Source organism: Thrips palmi, unplaced genomic scaffold, assembly GCF_012932325.1.
Source record: "Thrips palmi isolate BJ-2018 unplaced genomic scaffold, TpBJ-2018v1 HiC_scaffold_4, whole genome shotgun sequence".
Lineage (NCBI taxonomy): Eukaryota > Metazoa > Arthropoda > Insecta > Thysanoptera > Thripidae > Thrips > Thrips palmi.
This window is the reverse complement of record NW_023144631.1, coordinates 10,623,358-10,647,479: the sequence shown is the minus strand read 5'-3', so window position 1 is coordinate 10,647,479 and position 24,122 is coordinate 10,623,358. Positions and strand designations below refer to the sequence as shown.

Genomic DNA, 24,122 nt, shown 5'->3' with positions numbered 1-24,122 from the left:
AAATGAGACAAGGATTTAACAGAGAACAGTGTTTATAACATTTAATTGTGAATACTGTAAGGAACATACATCACACATGATTCAGTGCTTTTGATTCCCTTGAGTAAAAAAAAACCCTACAACATAACAGACATTTTAAGGGAAGTTACATGATTTGGACCTTCACAATGTAATAGCAGTATTGGGAAATGATTTTTGAAAAAGTCTACAATGTAGGAATTATAAGACTCACTAGATATCACAACATGTCATCAATTTCAGACAAAGACTGTTATCCAGATATGCTTGGGAACATTCCAAAAGCTTCTCATTAATTAACAAACATACAGCCACAGTTCTAGTCACATAGTTTGCAAGAATGATTCACATATTATAAATATTTGACTTTATACATTCTACAATGGTACTTTTAATTAAGTTAAATAGGATATGTATGTATATGTTACAAATAATGGATACAATTCTTCTGACTGATAGTGAATCCAACTGAAAATCAGTTCAATCATTTCCAATCAAAATGTGACTGGTGCTTAGGCTCATCCCATTTTAATTTCTTTTTGTTAGAGGGAACAAATGGCATAGGCAGATGGCGGATTCAATACTAGCCAAAAGAAGGAAAAGCTGTACGGAGTTGCAGTAACTATTGAATATTAGAATGTACAGTTAATTTATGTACAATCAGTAAATATACAGATTTTCTCTATTGTCAATTTCTTAAGTACTGCACAAAATTCTTCTGCAATCACAGATTTTTATCATTATTTTTACAAATTATTTCGCCAAATTAATTATCTTAGAGAAGTTCTAGAACGAACACTCTGTGAACACGTATATCCAAGGCATATCCAAGGTACGCTTTTTGTATTAGGCATGAAAACACTAATTTGGCACGTTGTATGATGACAAACCATCAGCAACTTGTTCAGCTCCACACACCCTGCCACTAACAGTCTAAACAGGAAAGATAACAGTGGCAGAGCTCCAGCATGCAATTGATGAGCTGGACTTATTTTGATATTCTCCAAAAAAAAAAAGAGAACAGTTTGGACAGACATTTTGTACTGCTGGACTAGGCAACAATAACTTTAAGTGTGAATGCAGGCTATTGCACTTCTTCCAGCAAAATTATCCAAGAGTATATCACAGACATCAACATGCATTGAAGCCTAAACATTAACTATAAACAGTACAAATAGACCACTCATACGAATTGGTGACGGAATAAGGTGCAGGTGACTGCTGGCCGAGTCTCGAAATGCAGTCCTCACACCCTGCCGACCTTACTCCGACGCCGACCGGGCGTCGCCGCCCTCTACTCTAGCACTGAGTTGTTCTGCGCGCGGCGGGGCGCGCTGTCAAGTGTCTTGCGCCGCGTCGGCGAGCGAATATCACAAAATTGAAACATAGAAACTAACGAGCGAAGCTAGTCAGGCTGGTCGGCTAGTTGCCGACGCTGCTGGGGCGCGGCGCCATGACGAGCGGCGTGGGCTTGGGGGACGCCGTGGCGCTCCGCTCCGACGAGGTCGTCAGCGACATGGCGACACCCGCCGCGGACGACGGCCTCGCTGGCGGCGGTGACCCGGCCGCCGACGGCGACGTGCTGGTGGAGGCCACCGTCCCGGACGCCGACTGGGGGCTGCCGGGGGTGGCCGTCGTCGTGGTGGAGGTGGTGGTGGTGCCGGTGGCGGACGAGGCCGTGGAGCTGGGCGGCAGGTTGTGGCAGTGCACACAGTGCAGGCACACGCTGCAGTGGCCCAGCCGCTTGGCCAGCACGGCGCGCAGCTTGAGCGCGGGGCCCAGCCGCATCTTCATCTGGGTGCGGAGGTGCTCCTCGGTTAGCAGCGGCAGCGCCGACCCGTCTATCCGCTGGTCGCGAAACGCCTGCAGACACACAAGGACACAGTTACATTAGCGGACAGGACAGGACAGGACAGGACAGTCACTCGGAGAACTTGGAGACGCGACGCGACGCCCAGCCACCCGGCTCTAGCACTACGCTCTTGCAGCGGAACGAAAAGAGCGAGGAAAAGAAAAAACGGCGGCCGGGGAAGTCCCAGGAACCTGCTGTACCGAGACTCATCGCGGTGTCACTGCATGACGGCGTGGTGCGCCACGCCCGGTACGCCACGCCGGCCACCGAGTGCATCGGGCTGGCGGCGGGGCGGGGCGGGGGGCGCCGTCATGCGAGATAAATAATTGGCTAAGCATACAGTAATTAACGCTCGGCGTGCGCAGGGAGCGTGCACGACACGACCGCGGAGGGGGAGGGGAGGGGGAGGGGGCAGGCGAAGAGGACGCGCCGCCAGTGCTGCCACCCCCAGGGCGCCCAGGGCCAACATGAGCTGCTACTGTTCCCCCGCCGCACTGCCCGCAATGCCGGCAATGGGTGCAGTTAGCGTGACAGGCCGACCGCGGGGCGTCGCGCGCCTTCAAGCACGCCGCCAAGCACGCCGCCAAGCACGCCGCCAAGCACGCCGCCAAGCACGCCGCCAAGCACGCCGCCAAGCACGCCGCCAAGCACGCCGCCAAGCACGCCGCCAAGCACGCCGCCAAGCACGCCGCCAAGCACGCCGCCAAGCACGCCGCCAAGCACGCCGTCAAGCACGCCGTCAAGCACGCCGTCAAGCACGCCGCCAAGCACGACTACGCCAGGTCGTGCAGCAAAGGTGCAAACTCAACTTTTTATCCCCCCCCCCCTCCGGCCCCTTCTGGTGGCTCCTAATGAGCCGGCCTGCTCGTTGCGTTATTCGTTATTCTCTCATAATCTATCGTTTCTGTGTAATAAGAATCACGGCGCGGCGGGCAGGCCGAGGGCAGGCGGCCGACCCGCGATCCCATTCGAAGGCGGGGCACGCCGGGGCACGGCCGGGGCGGCGGGCCTGGGAAGCAGAAGCAGCAGAAGCAGCAGAAGCAGCAGCAAAGGGCGGCGGGCCGGCCGTGGCCGTGGAAGCCAGTTGTTAATTAATGTGATAGAAACCGGGAGGCAAGCAGTAGTCGCCTCTAACCCGGGCACGGCAGGCGTGGCGTGGCGTGGCACGGCGTGGCAGCAAGGCGAGGCTCCCCGCCCCGACCGGTAGCCCCGCTGCGGCGCTGCGTCCGTCCGGCGGGCCGCGCGGTGGCGTCGCGTAGTCGCGTGGCGGCGGGGGCGTGTGTGTGTGCGAGCGAGTGTAAGCACCGCGTGTACACACTGTCCGCGCCGTGTACTCGACGTGTCCACACGGAGATCCTTAACGCCCCCGCGGAAGGTCGGGGGTCAGGCGCGCGACATCATTGCGACATCATTGCCGCGTCGCTTCTTTATTTCGAGTCTGCCGCGGCGCGGCGGCGGCGCGATTTGTGAGCGCGTCACACACACACACACACACACACACACACACACACACACACCTACACGCACACATACAGACGCCCCTGCGCGATGCACGCACGGCCACGCATCGCAACAATAATATATAGAACGTATCATATTCCCAGTGCGGCCGGTGGCGTATCGCCGCGCCATCAGCGAGTGCAGTGCAGGCAGTGCAAGGCAGTGCAGGCCCCCGCCGGACTGCACCACGATAATGGGAATGGGCTACCACGACTAGGGCGCTTGACGAAACCCCCGTGCGTGTGTGCGTGAGTTTGATCGCCTCCAGAGGCAAATGAATTGGGAGCCCCGACGGTGCGAGCCGCGGCCGCGAGGACTGCCCTGCCCGGCCCGGCCCGGCCCTGCCCGCCTATCGGAGCGTCAACATCGGAATGCCCATCCCATCGCCCGGCCTCTTCATAACACGACCCGGGGAGCGGGAGCTTCTGCCGAGCGATTCCGAGGAGTCATTTGGTCGCGCCGTCTCTGTCGCACGCCGGTGGGACGCCCCTCGAGTGCGACAGAGACAGAGCGACGACGCGGCTGCTGCTCGGCTTTAACGCGCGGCGCGCAGCGCGCGGGGCGGCCGTCGGGGAAGTCTTTATTCTCATTGCGCGCCGGCAGGATCGCGATACACTCAAAGTTCGAAGGTGAAGGGACTCCCCGGTCCGGTCGGCAGTGCTCTCGCCTTATCGGAACGAGTGCAGCCAGCCCCGCCCCGCCCCGCCCCGCCCCGCCCCGGACGAGGAGCGCGGCGTGACGCGACGCGTTCACCGCGAATCGCCACCGCCAGGAAGCGGGAGAAGAGGAGAACGAGAAGGAGAAAAAGGACGAAACAAAAATGAAAAGAGTCTGACGGGCTGCGCCTTGCAACCTCGAAGCTGCTTGGATCAAGTCGTAGCGACCGGGCTTATCGCGGCCTCGCGTCCACCAGTGTAGGCAACCCAGCTAACTTTGACGCGGCGGCCGTAAAACCGTTTTACTGTCGCCGACCTGGCCAGCCGGCCGCCCGGCACCGCGACCACTTCATCTGAACCGGCACCGTCGCCGCAGTCAAGACGGAGTATTCCCAGCCGGTGCAGCAGCTTCGGCCGGGCGGAGCGCCGGGGAGGTGGGCCATCCCGCCGGACGCGCGCGCGCGGCGGGTCTGCCTGCCTCAAGGCGCTCGCCGCGCCGTCCCCGCCCGGCCGCTGGAGTCCGAGGCTCGGGACTCCGCTGGTGGCTCGTGGTTCGACTCCCGGCGGGCGCCTTTCGGTCCCTCTGCCTTTCGCGTCCACGTCACGCGCGTGCACCGCCGCGCCGTTGTTGTGGTCGTGCTGACTGTGCCGCGCTGCGCGCTGCGCCGCGAACGTGCTCGACTTGATTTTCCATCCATAGTGGTCGGGCCGGGCCGGCCGTCCGACACACAATACCCTCTTAATCAAACACGAGGCGAAGCGGCGGCCAGGCGAGCCAGGCAAGCCAGGCGTGGAAGGGAAGCTGCTGCATCATAGCCATCGCGTCGGCCGCGCCGCGGTGTGACCTCCTCCTCGCCCCCGGTCCCCGGTCGCCCGCCACCCCGCCGATAGAAAGCCCGTCCCGTCCCGTGTTATTGTTGTGATTGCTATTGATACTCCGGCCGGCCACGGCGACGCCCCCCCCCTCCCCTCGAAAAAAGACGCCAGTCGACGCGCCCGTCGAGGTAATTTCCAACCACGCCGGCGACCTGCCGGGTGTTCGTTTCGTCGCTCTGTCTCTCTCGCACGCGCTACGGGACGCCCCATGCGTGCGACAGAGACGGAGCGACGAAACGGTCCTTCGGAATCACTCGGCTGCTCACGTTGCTCTGCCTGAATACAATAACAGGTGCCGTACGGCCCGACGGCGCGCGCGCAGGCCGGGCAGGCCAGGCAGGCCAGGGGCGTAAGTGACAACGCGACAAATGAATGGGGAGACTCGGGGAAAACGGAATGGAGGCACAAGGTCGGGCTGCGCCAGAGGGCTGGATCCGACGACGGTGCTTTCGTCGCTCTGTCTCTCTCGCACCGCTACGGAACACCCCATGAGTGCGACAGAGACAGAGCGACGGAAAGGACTCTTCGGAGTCGGCAGCCAGCCGGCTGCACAATGTGCGCGATTAATGTATGCCTCGACCTATCTGCGTCGTCCATCTATTGGCAGCCCTTGGCAGCACGGTGCGGCAGGTTGGCGGCGGTCGCGCGGAAGGCCCCGCCAGCCCGCCAGCCCCGCCAGGGCACGTCGTACACGTGTTCGCATTGTCGCCGTGCCCTTGGTGGGGCTCACAGTGTAGTGCAGGCCCTTGCCGCGCTCGTCGACCCGGCGGGCTGACCCCGTGCCGCCGCCGCCGACCCGCCGCGCGCCGAGCAGGTGTCCCTGCCGCCCTTCCCCCACAAGACCCCCCCGGGGAACGCCAAGGCCCCGAGCACGACGTACATGGCGACGACGATCCGCAGCCGCCTAAACGCCACAATTATTCCAACACAGTTAAAATGGACCACTTGAAACTTCATTTCGAATGAACACTATCAAAACAGTCGAGTCAAACTGACAAAAATATAAAGTTATGGTTGTTGATTACGATAGTATACTTTTGACAGCGAATGATTTGGCAGGCCAGGGACTTGTCCGCACGGTGTCTGTCGACAGTTTTCGTTCAGCGCCGGACTTTGACCCCCAGCGAGGCTCTACTCTAAGCCTCCGCGGCCCAGCGGCCCCCTCCCCTCCGCGCTGCCGAGGCTGGAGGTCGCCGCATCGCTCTGGTTGTAGCTGGACCGCGTCGACCGCGTCGCCGAGCCGATAAGGCAGAAAACAGGCGTGTAATTATTTCCGTGTGGGGCAGCCCGACGACCCGACCGCGCCCGCGGCGGCCCGCGCCCGAAAGCGTATCGGCGGGGACCTTCGACGGCCACCTTCGCCCGGCGAGGCCGGCGAAGCACGTCCGGGCCGTGCCCTTCTACCGACGGCCAGCGGCCAGCCACCCCACGCGTAGGCTGGAGCCCTGCCCGCCCTGCCCGGCCGGGCAACGAGAATAACCTCAATCTGTCACAGAGCGCCGACAGGTACATCGAGCGCGCGGCGCGCGGGCGCAGGCCCTGCTCTGCTCCACTCGCTCACACGCAAAGCGCGCAGAGCTACACGCGCGCGCCGGGCGAAAATGGGACAATGGGTGGCCGCGAAGCCGCGACGAGCCAAAGAAACAAGAACAACGCGAGGAGCAACGCGAAGCAACACGAAACGCATGCAAGCGGTGATAAGGTCCCAGGACGGGCGCTGTGGTGCGCCTCCCGCGTCGAGGTCTCCGGGGAGGCTCCTCCACGCCGCGCCCCGCCGCGCCACGCTCCGCGCTCGGCAGCCAGCGAGACCCACCTGCAACACAAGAAGAGACATAATGGCTTAGATTCATAGTGTGCTTAGCGCGGCGCGCGGCGACAGCGGGGATGGCCACAGCGCCGCGACATCGCGACAGCGCCGCCGAAACGGTCGAGGCACGCGGCCACGCGGCCGCCGGCTGGGATTTACAGAGATCCCAGTGAGTTACGGCCGCGGCAGTGACGCCGTGGTGCCGTCTCCGTCCCACTCACTGGCCGGGCGCCCCGGGCGGCACCGCGGCCGCGGAGCGAGCGAGACGGAGAAAGGAATTCGACACCCGCGGTGACAAGGCCCGCGGAGGCCGAGGCGGCCGAGGTGGCCGTCCGTGCCCGCGGCGAGTGTGTATTTCATTTATTCACGCGTCGCGTCGCCGCGCTGCCGCCATGGCTGCCGCGCTGCCGAACGCATAAACGGCGCATTAGCGCCTCGACGCGATTTACCGCCGCAGATGGAGAGGCCTGCGCACCTCTCTCGCACTCGAAGGGCGTCCCGTGAGAGAGACACAGCTGTGGCGGTCAGGGAAGGGAGGGTTCAAGCCCGGTCCGAAAGGAAGCGTGACCCGGGCCGGGGTCAGTACAGCGAGTAGCGCAAAGGCCTTTCATTTCGATAACAGGGTGGCCCAGCAAACCGAGTATCGATCTCTCTCGCGCCCCGGCGGAACGCCCCATGAGTGCAAGAGACGAAGATAGCGCTGTTCGGAGTCAGCCTGCATTAGGGCGAGCAGGGCGAGCAGGGCGGAGCGGCAGCACACAGGACGCCGCGACCGACCTGCCGGCCACACCCAGCCGAACCGGCCGGCAAGTGCCTCCACTTGCCAGCTTCTTTTGTTGGCGGGGCGGGGCGGGGTGAGGCGGGGAGGGCACGTCGACGCAGTTCGCGAGAGAGGTGAGGGTCAGGGCGGAGAGGCGAGTGGACCCGAGCGAGATGCGGGCGATCAGTCCAGTCAGGGACCTGCCCGGCCCCTCGGCCCCTCGCTCGACGCGCTGGCGGTCCGTCCGGCCACCACGCCATGGCAACGCCATGGCAACGCCGGGCGGCCACGCCAGGCCCGTCCTGCCGGGAGGCTATTCATCATCACTAATTCCCGATCAACACAGTTTTACATGGGACGCGATAACCCCGCCGGCACGGCCAGGACGCCGTCAGCGGCGTAGCCGGCGTCGCCACGTCCGAGGCGGCGCGCTGCGGGAAGTACCTTCCTCTTTTTTCCGAGCCGCGCTTAGCCGGCCGGCCACGGCGGCCACGGCTACGCCACCGGGTCGTGGAAGGGCAGGGCGGGCGGGGCGGAGCTGGCCGCCCGATGCGATGCGAGCGTCACATCCATCGCAGAGCAGCAGAGCTTCATTTGAAAACCGGTCAGATCGGGTCAGATCCAATTCTCGACAGGCCTGGCCGGGGCGGGGCGGGCCGGCCGTCCGGAGTCTGGACTCCAGACACTGCAGCGGCGGAGCGGCGGCAGGGCAGTACAGGGCAATGAACAATGTCCAGGAACGCGCTGCTGCAATTTCGAGCCCGCATCGCCGTCGGCTGGAGGTCCAGGGCCCGTCAGGCCCAGGCAGGTCCAGGAGGCCCGGGGTTTCACCATCCGCCTTTTCGCGAAAGATGTTTCGCCGCTGCCTCTGTCACAGTCATAGAGAGTCCCGTGTTGAAGCGAGAGAGACAGAGCGGCGAAACGACCCTTCAGCGACGGCCGCGCGGCCGCTGTCCTTCTGCCAGGGGCGGAACCCCTGAACCAGGACGACGACGATGACGAGGAGGGGGTGCACAACCGCGGACTCAGCCGCCCCGCTGCGCTCGGCTGCGCGCTGCGCCCCGCCATGCAGGGCCTGACGAGGGGATTAGCCGTCGGAATGAGACGCTGATGGAAGCAGAGGAGGGGAGGGGAGGGCGACGCCACGGCGGCTGCTCGCTGCACTGCGCGAAAAACGGTCGCCGTTTCACTCGTTACTTTAGGAACACGACGAGTGGAGTGATGGACGGAATGGGCGGAAGCTTGCTGGCCGGGCGCCACCTGCCGCCACTCGGGGCGGGGCGGGGCGCGAGGTCAGAGGCTGCGTGCCTCGCCCGCCACCAAGCTTGCCACCACGCACACGTCAGGCCGCGTCCGGTGAAAGGGAAGCGCCAAGTGCAGCAGCATGCAAGGCGGCCACGCAGCCACGCGGTCGTAATCCAACAAGGGATGTGGCTGGCCGCCGCGGCACCAGTCAGCGGGCCAGAAAAAAAAATTACCGCCGCGGGGGAAAAAAAGGCAAAACAGCAACAAACAAACACGAGTGTGTCTGAGTGAGTGTAATGATGCTTCTGAAATTGGCTCAAGTTTCCGTTTCGCGCGGAAACGAAAGTCAGTTGGCGGCAGTGCAAACACGCGTCAGTGCCGCTGTGGGCCGACTTGGCCGAGCTGCGCGAGCTAGGCTGGCTGGGCAAGGCTCCACGATTTGTCCGGCCAGAGTGATGGCTTCCTCCACACACACACACACTTGCACACGCTCACACGGACGGCGTCGTGCAGCCCCTTTGAACGCCCCCACCGCACTGCCGTCGCTGCAGTCGCACTGCCCATGCATGCTGCAGGGAGTGCGCTGCTCGCGTGCGGACGGAGTGCATGTCATATGCAGAGCGCCGTGCCGTGCCGTGCCGCCGTGCCGTGCGCTCTCTCGGGGCCGCCACGCCACGCCACGCCGCGCCGGACTAACGTTACCGCGGACACCAACTTTATGACGGCAAGGGGCGCGCGGCCCTAGTCACGCTGCGGCACACAGCGCAGCCAGCAGGCCGATTCCGAGAGTCGCCGTCTTCGGCGCTCCGTCTCTCTCGCACGCATGCGGGACGCCCCGCGAGTGCGAGAGAGACAGGGACCCTCGGAACGACTCCGCGGCGCAAGCTGACCGACCGAGCGTGGCACTGCCACGGCACTGCCATGGCACCGCACTGCGGCGACCGCGGCACCGGACAGACATAAAGTGCCAATAGCAAACAGCGGCCCGGGATGGGGATGCAGCGGAGCGTCGCTCTGTCTCCCTCGCACCCAAGGGCCGTTCCACTGGGGTGCGAGGGAGACAGAGCGACGGCGCGCTGGTCGGAATGGGAATACAGGCCGCCTTTGCGGGCCCTGCAGGCCGCCAAACCGACAATCAAGGACACGGTGTCTTGCGTGTCCGCACTGCCGAAACACACGCCGAAAAAGAGAAGGACTCGGCAAACAAACCAAACAAACAAACAGCGAAGGGACGGCCTGCACGGCTTGCACAGTTTGGCAGTGGCCACTTTTTTCGGCACGTCGTATGGCCTGGCCGGCCTGGCCCCCGTCCGTCGGGGTCCGGGGCAGTCCTGGCATCGCCCAGCCCTTGCAGGCCCAGCGTCCTGCCCGTCCGGCCGGCCCCTTCCTGAGAACTGCAGTATAAAGCCCCCGTGGCCCCGCCGTGGCCCCGCCGTGGCCCCGCCCAAGGGGGCCCCAAGGGGGGCGCAAGAGGTCCCAAGCTCGGCCGAAGGGGGGGACAAGATCGTAAAGTAAATAAATGAACACTTTGTGTCGGGCCGGTGATTACAGAGTGTGTCATGTCCACCCCGGCATGCGGCTCGCCGGCGCGGCCGGCCCGGCCTGCCCATAACCTCAAATCGCGCATCGCTTACGATCAATCTCGCAAATCCACAATCTGTCGCTCGCCATAACGTCCGCAAGCCTCATTGGCCGTGACGGGCATGGCAGCGAGGCAGCGGGGCAGCCAGGCTTGGCGATGCGGCTGACCGATGCCGGGCACACTGGCACACCGTCTCGCCGCGGCCGGCGTTTATCGTAAAAAGAGGAAAAAAGGGACGCGTGGGTATTCGAACCTTGGAACCGCAGCGCGCGGCTCAGCGTATACGTATCTCTCCCCTAAAAAACGTTTTTGGCTCGCTTCGCTCCTCCGAATCCGTAATCCGTCCCGTACTAAAGGCTGGAGGGGGCCTGACCCGACCCGGGCCGCTCTGGAGGCTCCAGTGCTCCACCCCACATGCCCGTGGGATAAGTGGCGGTCATTACGGCTGTAATGGTAGCGCACCACGTAAGACACACGCACACACACACACACACACACACAGCGCATCCTTTGGCCCGGCCGGTACAGAGAGCCTCGCCGAATGCACTTTGGCAATAACAACGCCCAGTAATATTAAAACCTTAAAACCATCCGCGTCGGAAACAAAGGCGGCGCCGGGCACACTGTCTGTGGTTCCTGTAGTCGCCCTGCCTGTCTCTCTCGCACCCCTACGGGCCCAAAGGGACGGCCCTTGAGTGCGAGAGAGACAGAGCCCCAGAAGGGCAGCAGGGGTTCGCGCCACCGCGACGCCCTTCACCCGAAAACATTCTCCGGGACCCCGACGCCGCCTTCCCCAGAAAAACGTCCTGGCGCCGCCGCCCGTAAAAAAAAGCAGCAAACAGGGCCGACGCGGCCGGGAGTCGAACCGGCGAACCCCGACCCCACCAGCATTCCAATCGTCGCAATGGCTTGAGGACGACCCCGCAATCTATCCCGCAGTTTGTCTAATCCAGACCACACCGCACACACACAAACACACGTACGCACACATGTGCTCGCATGCGCGCGCACGCACACACATGCACTCACCCACTCCAGCCAGTGATGATTCGGTGCAACAACTCTCCAGCAGAGCACGGAGACTGCGTATTATCTCGAATGGGGCGACATTGTGTCAGGCGGCACAGAGTTCAGACCCTCCCCTCCATTAGAATAATTACAGACAGTACTCTCTATCTCTCTCTGTCTCGCTCTCCAGGTACTACAGGTCGAGGTGCGGTGGGTGGGTGCGTCGCAGCGGTACACCAAGCGGGCCTGCAGCAGGGCCTCCATGGCTGCCAATCGCAAGGGAGCGTTCCCTCCAGCTCCAAAACTCACAGGTCGACCAAAGTTCGCTCAGGGCCCAGGGCTCGGTCCAGGGACATTCATTTGGAAAAAATAAAAATAGGGCCAACCGCCCAGCGGCCCAACCCAGAGGCGCCGGCCGGGCCGGCGGGCGCGGCCAGGGACATTCACTTTGGAAAAAATAAAAAGAGGGCCCAACCGCCCAGCGGCCCAACCCAGAGGTCGCCGGCCGGGCGGCGGTGCGCGGCGGGGCCGAGGCAAGCCGTCAAACTGAAAACCCCGCGGACAATGCATGACGGGCTGGTCGCTGGACCGGGCCGGACGCCGCCACGCCACGCCACGACCGAGGTGCAGACGGACCTAATGAGCCTCTTGAAGGCGGGGGGCGAGCAGCCCGTCAATGGGGCCGGCAGGGCGGCGCGCTCCAACGCAAGCAACGGCACCGCACTCGGGAATGCACCTGCACCAGGAAGCGCCGCGAGCCCTCCACGACGACACCCTCCACGACGACGCCCTCCACGACGATGCCGCTGCTGCGCCTGCAATTTCACGGCGCGTCCAGAGAACAAGGACGCGGCCACTTTGGCCGCGGTCGCCGACGGCAGAGGTGGTGGCCGAGGAGGCGGCGGCGGTCATCGGGGTGGTCCGGGGTCCCGCCGCGCCACGCCGCGCCACGCCGCGGTGGGCCCACTGTGTTCCGGCACGGTGGCCAGGGATCGCGGATAGGACCGCCATGCAGGGCCACTTCAAGAAAAAGATAAAATCGAACAACAACAACAACAGCAGCAGCAACTCGGCCGCATGTTGCCCGCTGAAATGATACGAATGATACACGCGGCCTGTGGCGGCTATGAGGCAGCCGGTAACTAATAAACACACGCCGCTCACAGTCGGAAGACTGGTGGCCGCGTGTCCTTGATCTCTCTCACACACACACGGGCACAGTCACGCGGGCACGCACACAGGCACAAGTGAAGTTGTCTAACCAGAGCAAGGTCACGATGCCGGAATACAGGTAGGCGAGTGGATGCGTGATTTGTAGTGTAGGGCCGCGGCCGCGACCAGGAACGGTTTCGCCCAGTGCGTGGAAGCGTGCGTGCGGGACACGGCAACATTCATTTTTCTTTTCTTTTTCGTTTTCCAATATTCCGAAAAGTCGCTCCTCTCTTTTTTTGGAGGGAACCGAGCTCCCTACGCCGTGCCGCCGCGTGCCGCCGCGTGCCGCGTGACACCAAGGGCGGCAGTACAGCGGCAGGGCCTCGTTGAAGGCTGGCGCGACGCGGCCGACGCGGCGCTGCGGCGTGGCGAAGCGAATCCGCTTCGATGGGGTTACGCTAACAATTGGAGCCCCGCCAACAATCAAATTCCGTACCGACGGCCCGACGGCCCGACCGACAATGACAACGACGACAAAAAAGCAACAGCCGCTGGACAATCTCGCTCGGGGGGCCGCGGCCCGCGGGCTGGCTGCGCTGGGCCCCACCGACCAGGCCCCAGAGGCGCCTCGGGGGCCCCGCTGGACGTGAACGTGGGTGCCGTCGGCTAGCGCCCTGGCTGCCTGCCTGGCTGCCTGCCTGGCTGCCTGCCTGCCTGGCTGCCTGCCTGTCACGGATTCGATGCGGGGTCAATTTGGGGCGATCCGTCGCGCTGCCGCACCGGCTAGTGTCGCAGTGTCAGCACCCTCATGACGGACAACGACGTGGCCGCGGCGCCGCGGCGAGGTGCCTCCCGTCGGACCCTGCACTGCACTGCCTGCGCTGCCTGCACCTGCACCCGGATGCACGCGGTGTCGTCCGGAGTGAAAAGTCTGGAGGCAAGCTTCCCCTTTGGCCAAGACACCGAATTCCTTCAAGTGGCCCGGGCTGGGCTGCCCCCACTCGCTTGGCCCCCGGCTGGCCCGCCCCGCTCGTGACTCCGCGGCTCGTGTCTGCCCCGCCCCGCCCCGCCCCGCCCCCCGCGCGACTTGCTGCGTCATACAACTCCATTGAGATCTAAAGCATCCGAATTGGATCCGGAGGCGGTGACAAAAAACGGCCAGATTGGGAGGCAGATAGTGGAAGAGTGCGCGGCCATCGCGAGCAGCCCGCCCCGCCCCGCCCCGCCCCGCCACTACACTCGTCTTCGTCGCACTCGCACACGTGGACGGCGTGTGAGCGAGAAGGACGGTTTGGGGCGAGTGGCCGGCACACTGCATGGTGCATGGCGGAGAGCTCGGCTAGACACGTGAAATGCACTCTCCGCATCGCGTGCCGAGTGGAGCGCCGGCTCCAAAATCTTGATCGACTTCGGAGGCCGCGGACAGCAGAGGGCAAGACTCTCAGACTCGAAAAAAAGAGAGGGCAGGACTTTTGGACCGGGCTGGCCAAGCAGCGAGCCCCGGCATCCAAACGGCATTCACCACTGCAGCAGGTCGCAAGCGGGCAGGGAGAAGAAGCCGAAAAAAGAAGGAGAAAGAGAGAGAAAAAGGAAAATGCCGGTTTGATGCGGTGATGGCGAGGCCCCTTGACAAGGTCCCATCCCGCCACTGGGGCCGTCGGGCCGTCACTTCGGCAGGGCACAAAAAGCCATCACTCATATTTCCGCGACGAGAAGGGAATCCAGAAGCAGAAAGCAAAAGCACAGGCCGCCGATAAAGGGCGGACAAAGGCGCCGTCCAGCGGCCAACGCCGTCGCTCTGTCTCTCTCGCACTCATGGGCCATCCCGTAGAGTGTGAGAGAGACAGAGCGACGAAAGCGCTGTTCGGAGTCAGCCTGCGCGGCTAGACCCTTGACCGCCACAAAACACGACAACTTCATTTCCAAATCCGAACTTGTCGGCCAGAGCGCTGTAACTCCGGAGGAATTCCGTGGAGGTTATGGCGCTCTTTTTACGACTGATGAGACCGAGAGGGGAGCGAGAGGGAGAGAGAGAGAGGACGGCGGTGATACAATGAGGGCCCATCATCCCACACGTGATGATCGAATCCGGTAAAACGGAACGGATATCGAGCGCCAAGGTCAGCGCGCCCGCCCCGCCCCGCCACACTATTCGATCTGGAGCCCCGGCCGGCAGCCAGCGCGCCGTCACGCCATAATTGTTTATTTCGTAACAGCCATCTTCCCCGTGTACTAACTCACTCACACCGACGCACACGCACGCACACTGTATCCTGCATCCCACATGCGGGCCCACGACCGCCGCCGCGCGCCACCACGCCCCAGCACGCCGACGGCCCCCGAGCCCCGAGCCGTGTCGTCGTCGGCGGCCTCGGGGACGGCGACGCGCGAGTCCGCGCTGAGCCTGCGCGCGCCGTAGAGGAACACGGACTCCTCGATGGCCACGCAGAACCGCCGTCGAGCCCAAAAAGATCCAGATCGTAGATGTTTCGGTCGATCGAGGGGCAGCTATCTGAACCGCCGCGCGCCGTTTGAAGCAAAATACGCCGTGCAGTGTCCACGCCCCGACCGTTCCGGCTGCGGGACCCGCCAGTGGCAGTGGCACCTGACACACCGTCATGGCTCCATGGCGTGACGCGCCTGGAGTGCGGTCCGGAGAGTCCGGCGGCTGGAGTCCAGGCTCCAGGCGAGCTCCAGGCGAGCTCCAGGCCGGACCGGGCGTGCCTGGAACGTGGCGCGGCGGCGCGGCGGGCTCGTGGCCTGCGCGTGTGGGGGGCAGGGCAGGGCAGGGCAGGGCAGGGCAGGGCAGGGCGTGGCCGGCGTGGCGAGTTCAAGAGGCAGCCCGGCCCCGCCTCCCCGCCTCTCGCTGCTTGCATCTGGCCGGCGGGCATCGCGGGGCCACGGAGCATGCAGCAGCGCTGTGCAGCGCGCAGTCCGAGACCAACGAGGAGAGGAGCATTCCGACTCCCACCCAGCGTCCGAAAAGCCGAAACGCGCGGACCCGTTTCCAGGTTCCAGCTTCCAGCGCGGCCTTAGGCACTCCAGACTCCAGGCGGCCGAGCAGTGCGCGCTGCGGCGCCGCGTGCGTGGGTGGGCGCTCGGCGCTGCGAACGGCCCGCCGGACGCCCGGCCGGCCTGTCCGGCCCGGAGGAAGGCCCGGAAGGCCCGGACGGCAATGGCAGGCGGGCCGGGCCGCTGCCGGGAGGGAGAACATCGAAGGTGATTTAGGTACCCTGTCGGGTCGGGCACGCCGGTTGCAGCTGCTCGCTGTTTTACTGTCTTTACCGGCCAGTGAATTATCGGGCTGCTGCAAGTGCGTGGGCGCGGGGCAGCGGGGCGGCAGGGGTTGTCATTGCGGTCATTTGCAGGCCGCGGCGGCCAGTGCACGAAGACGCACTCCTCCGCCACCGCCACCCCGCCGTCGTCGGCGTGCCCGCGAGCCTCTGCGGTCGCCGCACCGCTCTAAACGCAGCGCGCGCAGCGCCCAGAGGCTCGCTCCTCGCCGCGGTCATGCAGTGCCTCTGTCCGTCCCCCTCGCACCGCCGCGCGGTGGGCGTTGCGCGACAGAAGAACACGTTCGCCGCCAGTCGCTCCGGACGCGCTCGCCGCTTCGGTTCGGACTGACCTCTCCCCGCCCCGCCCCGCCCCGCCACGCCCCGGTCCCGGCAGCAGCGGCCTGACGGCCAGGATGCCGCGGCCGGGATGCCGCCCGGGGGCAAGAGCGAAGATATAGAGACGCGAAGGGGGGAAGAGGAAGAGCTCATTCCTGCACGTGTAGGTCGAGCGCGTCCAGCCAGCCGGGCCGGGCAGGACTCTCGGTGCAGCAGGTGGCCGGACCCCCAGGGGCGGCAACGACCGCAATGTCACATCACGACCGCCACAGGAGACACAGACATCCCCTTCCTTTTTCATTTCGAATGCGTCCGAGTTTTGGCTCTGGATCTCCCCCCGGGTCCAGATGGGTATCGCCGTGCGTTCGCTCTCGGCCTCGGTGGGCGGGAGGCGGGGCGCGGTGCTGCGTGAGCCCCGCGGCGGCGGGGCGGCGGAGCGGCCGAGCACTGAAGCAGGAGAGCGGCGCTTTCGTACGCTTCCGTCGCTCTGTCTCTCTCGCACCCCCACGGTACCCCACGGGACGCCCCATGGGTGCGAGAGAGACGGATGGGTCTGCAGGCGAAGCAGGCGGCCACTAATACCTGTCTCGTTGATTGCCGTGCTGCGGGGCTGCGGGGCTGGGTCACGCGCGGGGCGGCCGGGGTCGCCGCCATGCCGCCGTGCCGCCGCCGCCATCGCCACGCGCGGGTCGGGGGGCGAGGTGCAGCCGCGCACAGCCGCGGGGCAGCGACGCTAACGCTCTTGTAATAATAAAGAAACAACAACGAGGAGAAACTGTTCCAGCGGACGGGGAACAGCGAGGAGGCGCGGATGAGCCGGACGGCGAGGGGGCAGGAAAAAACGAGGAGCGGAGCGACACGAGCAGGACGGGCAGGACGAGGTGCAGGGGGCTGGGTGACCCGCGGCGGTGCAGGTTGCTTGGGTCCAGGGCGTGGCGCGGGCACGCCGGTGCACCGCCAAAACGCACTTCTTGTTGCCGAGCAGCAGCGAGGCGGCGCAGGGCAGAGTGGGCCACGTCAGAGGCCACGGCGGCCAGGGTGTGGGCCGCGGGAGGGCGCGACCCAGGCAGGACAGGACAGGACGGCCCCGTGGGCGATCTCGAGGACTGCAGCGCCCCGCCCCGCCCCGCCCCGCCCCGCCGCAGTCAGACGGGGGCCGCGGGGCAACGCAGTGCCGGCTGCCACCGCACCCACAGACCTTTCCAGCCCCGCCTCCAGTTGCCTCCAGTCCCAGCCCAGCAGCCTCCTTGGTACTTTTCTGCCGCTTTTCAATTTCTGAAGCTGTCCGAGAGCGTGTCCCGTCGGCCCGTCCCGTCGGCCGTCCCGTCCCGGTCGTGGGCGCCGCCGCCGCCGCCGCGCTCTAGTCCGGAATCCCTGACGGACTCCCTCCCGGCCGTCGGCCCGACTAGGAGGCAGCCGCGGGCCGGACCGGGCCGGGCTGGGCTGCCGGAATGTTTCCGCCTTTCTCGTGTTCGCCGGTCAGAAAAAAATAATTATTGAAACGAAATATAGAAAGGCTGGAGTGATACTGTTTGGTTTGGCGAGTGGAACTATGGGGAGCGACGAGTACGACGAGTACGTCGTAATGGCGGCCGAGCACCCCGTCATTACCTCCAAGGGGATGCTGCCGAGGCCGCCGCCCACAACGAACATCCCGGCCAATTTGGGGGGCCTGGCCGACGTGGCCGACCTGCCTGGCCCGCCTGGCCGACCGCAACGCCGCCAAGCCCAGGCCGGACCAGTGTAGTGTACGAACGGCCAGCCCGTCCTCCCGGCGGCGTAAGTGGCGCGGTGTGCTGGACCGTGTTCGACGGCCGCGGCGTGTGTTGGCCACGCTCCGCGAGGAGGCGGTCGCCGGCCGGCAGCCCGAGCGAGCGATCTGACCTCCGGTGCCCTTCCAGTGCCCTGAGCTTTTGTCCCCTGCTGGGGGCCTGGCCCTTGGCCTGGCCGCTGCGGTCCTGCCGGCCCCTCCGCGGCGTGGCGGTGGGCAGCGAAGCCGACGGAGTGGCCCTTCGGTTCGAAATTAATTAGGATGCGAACGACAGTAGTAGAGGAGGAGGGAGAAGGAGGAGCAGAGCGCTCCGATCGGAGAGAAAGGAACAATCCAGGCGGCGCGCGCCCCGCGGCATGATCCAAGTCCGGCAGTCCGGCAGCCCGACTGGCATTGCTGCGCGCTGCGCCGCGCTGCGTCGCGCTGCCCGGAACCGAGTCACGACGCGGACCGCGCCGAAGACAAACGCCGGGGAGGGCGTGCCCAAAACTCCGGGCTACACTCTTTTTCATCTTTTTCCCTCAGGTAAAAGGGAGGAGAGGATCAAGAGGCCGCGGGGGCTCCCGTCCTGCAGCGCGGCCGACGCGGGCGGCGTCGAGCGGTTCCACTGTCTCTCTCGCGCTCAGGGAGACTGCCGCAGGGCCGCAGGGCCGCAGGGCCGTAGGGGGCGGAATCGTTCCACAGGGTCGCGGTTACCATTACCGCTGCAGCGCTGCACTTCGCGGATTCATACGCGGATCGAACCGCTCAGGACTGGCTCGCTCTGTCTCTCTCGCACCCGGGCGGGACGCTCCGCGAGTGCGAGAGGGACGGAGTCAGTCGGCCGGTGGAGCTCTGCGGAGCACTGCGGAGCACGCCCGGGGCATAATTACTAGGACGATCGACGCTTGATCCACGGCGGTGGGGGCAGCGCGCCCCGCTCTGCCAGCGCTCTGCCCGGCACGGCGCGGCACGGCGCGGCACGGCAGCCTTCAATCAGATACCCCGTCCTCTGCAGCGGCAGCTCATACCTGGAACAGAGACAAAAATGCCGCGATTAGGAACGAAGAACATTAGGCCAGGCAGCGGCCAGGCCAACACTGGGCGACTCAAGCGTTAAGTTCATTCCTTCATTCACGCGTAAGCGTAAACCCTTCGCTTGAGTCTCTTGCACTCTTTTTCAAATGTGCGCGCAAACGAAAGTTGCAGACCAGAGCAAAGACTTTTAGCAAAGGCATTCAGCGCACTCTCGCGCTGAAACTGAATTGTGTCCGCGCGATGCTTATTGCAAAGAGGAGAACGGAGACCGGGAGCGCCTCAAATTACTCCGCGATGAAGCCGACCCGCCCCGCCCCGTCCCCCCGCCCCGCCCCGCCTTATCAAAACGCTCTATCGACGTGATCCGCGCCGAAAACGCGGGCCACGGCGACAACGGCTCAGGACGCGGCAACAGACTCATTCCGAGACTCGTCTTCGTTGCCCTGTCTCCCTCGAACTCATGTAGAAGCGCGGGAGAGACAGCGAAGGAAACGACTCTCGGACGATGGTGGCCCCCGATTCAGGATTCAGGCAAGGGGGACTTTTTCTCGGGTCGCGCTGCAAGTCGGCGAGGGGGAGGGGGAGGGGGAGGGGCGGCGGGGGTTTTTGGGCGGACGGCGGGCGGATTCCCCGGATGCCCCGGCGTGCTCCGGCCGGCCGACAAGAATATCGATGCGTGCATCGCCGCGCCTCGACGGCCCTGGTTCGCCCTGGTCGGCCCTCCCCGTCGGCCCGACCCAGCACAGGGACAAAGTAAGGAAGCGGAGCCTTTATCGGCAGCCGACGTCCATAACGCGAAGCGCCCGGGGCGGAGTGAGAGAGAGAGGGGGCGATGCAAAACACGAGCCAGCGCTAAATCAACCGAATGCGCTGCTCGGCGTGGTCGGGGTCGAAGGTGGCGGGGGCAGCGACCCCGAAGACCCGGGGGGCTGATTCCGAAGATCGCTCTCTGTCTCTCTCGCACCCATGGGGCGTTGCGCAGGGGTGCGAGAGAGACAGGGCGACGAGAGCACTGTTCGGAATCAGCCAGTGGGGCAGTGCCCGCCAATTAAAAGGGAGCAGCATTAGAATGAGATGGCATCACTGCGGCGCTGCCGCGCTGCCCGGCCGGCCCAGCCCCTCAGACGGAGACAGACACACGACGTGGTTGTCGTCCTCCCGTCCTCAGTTCGCGACTCCGCGACCTGCAACTCGAACTCGTCAGACGGCCAAAAAAGTGTCGCCGGCCAGCGCAGGAGCCGAGCGAATCAGAAGAGTCGTTTCGTCGCTCTGTCGCTGTCGTGGGGCTCTCCGCTGGGGTGCGAGAGAGACAGCGACAACCGCTCGACAGGCGAGTCGACAGGCCGCCCTGCCGCCCTCAGCGTGCTGCGCGCTACACTCCATCCGAAAGGGCGCTTCTCTCTCGCACCCCCACGACACGCCCCATGAGTGCGGGAGAGACAGAGCGACGAAGCGGCCAGCAGAGACAGCCCCGCGCGGGCCCACTGCAGCGCATACCAAGGGCGAGGCAGGAGGGGGCGGCGAAGCGGCGGAGCCAAAGGTCCTTTTTTCCTCATCGAAAGAGAATTTTTGCGCTGCCGGGCCGCGGCGGCGGCCAGTGAGTGTAGTGGCGGTGGCCAGTGGCCGCCAGTGGCGGAGCAGCGCCGAGGGCTCATTATCCGGTAGCTCATCGAAATTCAGAAGACTCTAGAGAGCGGCCGCGGCCGCCGCGGCGGTGCTGTAGGCCTGCAGGCCGCCTGCCGGCCGGCCGTCGGGGCTGCTGAGCGCCTAGTCAAATTAATATTACGCGGCCGGCGTGGCGCGGTGGCGCGGCGCGGCGGCCCCCGTCCCGTATCTCGTTACCACACTTCCCCGATCACGCGGACCTGATACGGATGGTAATGAAGAGTGCGCTGATCACGACGCCGGTAATTTTCACGTCAGCACAGGTCTCGCAAGGGCGTACGCACACTGCCGCACACTTACACACGCACGCACGCCGGCATCACGCACACACCGACACACTGGCTTCACCTACTTCGTATTCGGGAGGAAAGCGGGACGGATTCGCCGGGCGACCGTTTTATACGACTCCGTGTGTAAGTGCGCCAAGAGGCCCCGCGCTCCGCACCGCTTAGAATAATGTTCCGCGAGCCATGTTCATTTCCCCTGTACGACTCGGCGTCGCCCGTTCGAACGCCTCCAACCCATTTCCCCGCTTTCCCGGCTAATGCAAGTCCAATTTCCCACCGTTTTTCCACGCCTCGCCCCGCCGAACGGGCGAATGGGAGCGGCCTCAAAATTAGCCGCGCGGGGTGCATTTCAAGCCGACAAGACTTTTTCGCCACTAATAGATACTCTGCCTTTAATAAGCATAATAAGGAGCCGTATCACGTCCAGTGAGGTACGCGCGCAAGTGCCCCCCCCCCCTCCCGGACTGCCCCACCCACGCCCCCCGCCCCCGCCGCGCTTCTGCCTGCTAGAGAGCACACCGGCCGAAGCCTTCCCCCCCGCCGCTCGGCCGCCTTGCCGCCTGTCTCAGGACGTGATTTCTCGGCCCGAGAGATCTCATTTGATGTCTGTGTTACAGCGCACCGTGCCATTAGTTGTGCACTGTTGAGTTGCAAAATATTTTGAGCGGCGGCCTGCACTGAAGGCAAGTGCAAGGCAAGTGCAAGGCAAGTGCAGCGGCCAGGCAGAGGCGGCTGCAGTGCTGCCCAGTTCACGCCGCAGGAAGGCAAAAAACAACGACAAAATGACAACAAACTTACAACCTAAGCAGCCAACAACAACAACAATAACTAACAACGATGACGACGACTGGCGCCGAAAAAGAAGCCCCGGGTGTGCGCGATTCGATGGCGGGGAAGGGAGGGCTTGCCGCTGGCTTGCCGCTGGCTTGCCCGGACACCGACTGCCGATCTGCAGTGCGACTGGCCCGCTCTCCGTGCACCGCGTCGGCGAGATCGCCACCTAATTATTTTTACGGCCCCATAAATTGAGGAGCCCGTTTATTGATAAAGCTGACCGGGGCGAGCGAAGCGAAGGGCATTCAGAGAGATCCTGAGCGCGGCCAGCCGACGGCCAGCGGCAGGCAGGCCGGCCGGCCGGCCGATTCCGTTTTTAATTTTTATTGGCAGCCCTGCTCGCTCGGCGGTCCAGTTGGCGGTCGCTTCGGTTGGCGGCCCTGCTGCCCGATACGCCCGGCGCGGCGGGAAAGATGAAAAATTGCGCATAATTGAGATTTACAGCCGCGGCGCCGCACGGACGGCGGAAACGCGTGCAAAGCGGGGCGGGGCGGCGAGGCGGAGCGGAGGCAGCGCAGCGCCAGCGCCCTCCCGGTGGACGTCGCCAAGGCCCCGCGGCTGCAGGTCGGAAAACGGAAAACGTTCCGGAATGCGGCGTCTCATCGGCGCGGACGCTCGTCGCGCTGTCTCTCTCGCACTCGCGGGGCGTCCCATCATCCGGGTGCGAGAGAGAAACGTAGCAGGCTGCTGCCGTGGCGCGGAGAACGGACTAAGCCAAGCCGCCCCGCACGATTACGACGGCAAGCTCGTGCCCACGCCACCACGCCCCGGCCACTGCACTCCTTTACCCATTTGCCCCCCAGACACGTCGCGCACCCCCACCGAGACTCCGTCCCTCTCGCACTCGCGGGGGCGTCTGCTGGGGTGCGAGAGAGACGGGACGACGGCGGCCGCGACGGAGTGCGCCAGGAATCCTACAAAGTGGCCATCGCGACGCGACGCGCCCAGCGACGCGGGAACGCGGCCGGCCTCTACGCCGAGAAAAAGGAAGAGACAGACAGAGGCAGAGGGAGGCACGCGGCGCGTCGAGGAGACGTCATGCACGCGGGCATTCATGCCATCCGCCCGGAAGAACTGAATGAAATGCCTCCGAATAAAAAACAATTCTTATACGACTCCACCCGTAATACGCGGAGTTTTCAGTTCAGAAACACACACACACACACACACACACACACACACACACACACACACACACACACACGAGGCCGCGCGCGCCGCACACACCTGCCTGCCGCCGCACTGCTGGCGCTGCTGGGTCAGGGCCGCAGGCGTTAGGACGACCGACGCACACACACACACACACACACACACACACACACACACACACACACACACACACACACAAGGATGTCCCAGGCATGTGAGGCTAGTGCGCTCCTCGGCGCCGATGATTAGCATATATCTACAACAGTAGCGGTTTTCCCTGGCAAACGTGACCCGGCGCCGCCGAGCGCGCCGAGTCACCCCGCGGGCCAGTGTGGTGGCCACACGACGTCAGGGGGGGGGGGGGGGGAGCAGCAGCGACGCCCCGTGTGTGTGTGTGTCTGTGTGTGTTTTGTGGGTGTGAGACGGCTAGAGGGCGCGGGCCGGGCCGGACCGACGCGAGGCGCTCGCGGTGCGCGGCGTGCTGGCTGATACGGAATTGGGCCGTCTGGGCTCCCGCCCCGTTTGACGTCATTGCAGGCAGCAGAAACGCGCGTGCGAAACGTTGCGTGCTTTTCGACGCGCGGGGCGGGCCGGGCCGGGGCGGGGCGGGGCGCGCACGAGGAAGCGCGCTCCACCGCCAAAATCTTTTACGACCTCGCCACGCCGCTGCTTGCAAGTTACCGGTGTGTGGGTATTTGGATACATTTATGGAAGTGTGCGGCGTTGTCTAACCGGCCGGCCGGCCGGACGCGCGCGGGCACCACACACACACACACACACACAACACACACACACACACACACACACACAAGCGTGCCCGGGCCGGGCCAGGCCGACTCGTTGGCCCCCGTATAAATAAAACATTTCGCCAAGCGGCCAAATTTCCCGCGTGGCGGGCGAGGCGGGCGAGGCGCGCGGCGAGACAGGGCATGGCGGCGTTGCTGTAGCGGGCCGACGATTACGCGACCCGGCGGCGCTGGCCGCCCACGCCACGCAGGCGAGCTGGAGGCGAACTAGACGAGAAGCTGGAGCGATTGAAAGCCTCCAAGCCGCGCGGGAAGAACGCCCCGGGAGGACAGCGGGACTCATTGCTTTTGTTTTGCGGGTGCGAATGCACCCGGCTATCCTGCACGTGCGGACTGCGGATGTGGCCGCGTCGCTCAAAGCGCCGTCCGTCGTCCTGCACAGGGTTATTAACGCTGGAATGAGGATGAATGGAAGGGCGGGGCGGGGCGACCGGAGCTAAGACCCTTCACAGGCCGCCGGCGGCACCCGCCCCGCCCCGCCCCGCCCGCCCCGCCCCGCCCCGCCCCGCCCCGCCCCGCCGGCAGC

The 24,122-nt window shown here is 64.4% G+C and overlaps 1 protein-coding gene across 1 annotated transcript in view; it reads right to left on the bottom strand.

Annotated features, from left to right (window-relative positions):
* Window positions 1–14: 14 nt before the first annotated feature.
* Window positions 15–24,122, bottom strand: part of LOC117649642 (mucin-5AC) — a 100,731-nt gene continuing 76,623 nt past the window's right edge. Inside the window, exon 5 of the mRNA XM_034392548.1 lies at window positions 15–1,881. Coding sequence (XP_034248439.1) covers window positions 1,441–1,881 — 441 coding nt within the window. The 3' untranslated portion in view covers window positions 15–1,440. The remainder of the gene's footprint in view (window positions 1,882–24,122) is intronic.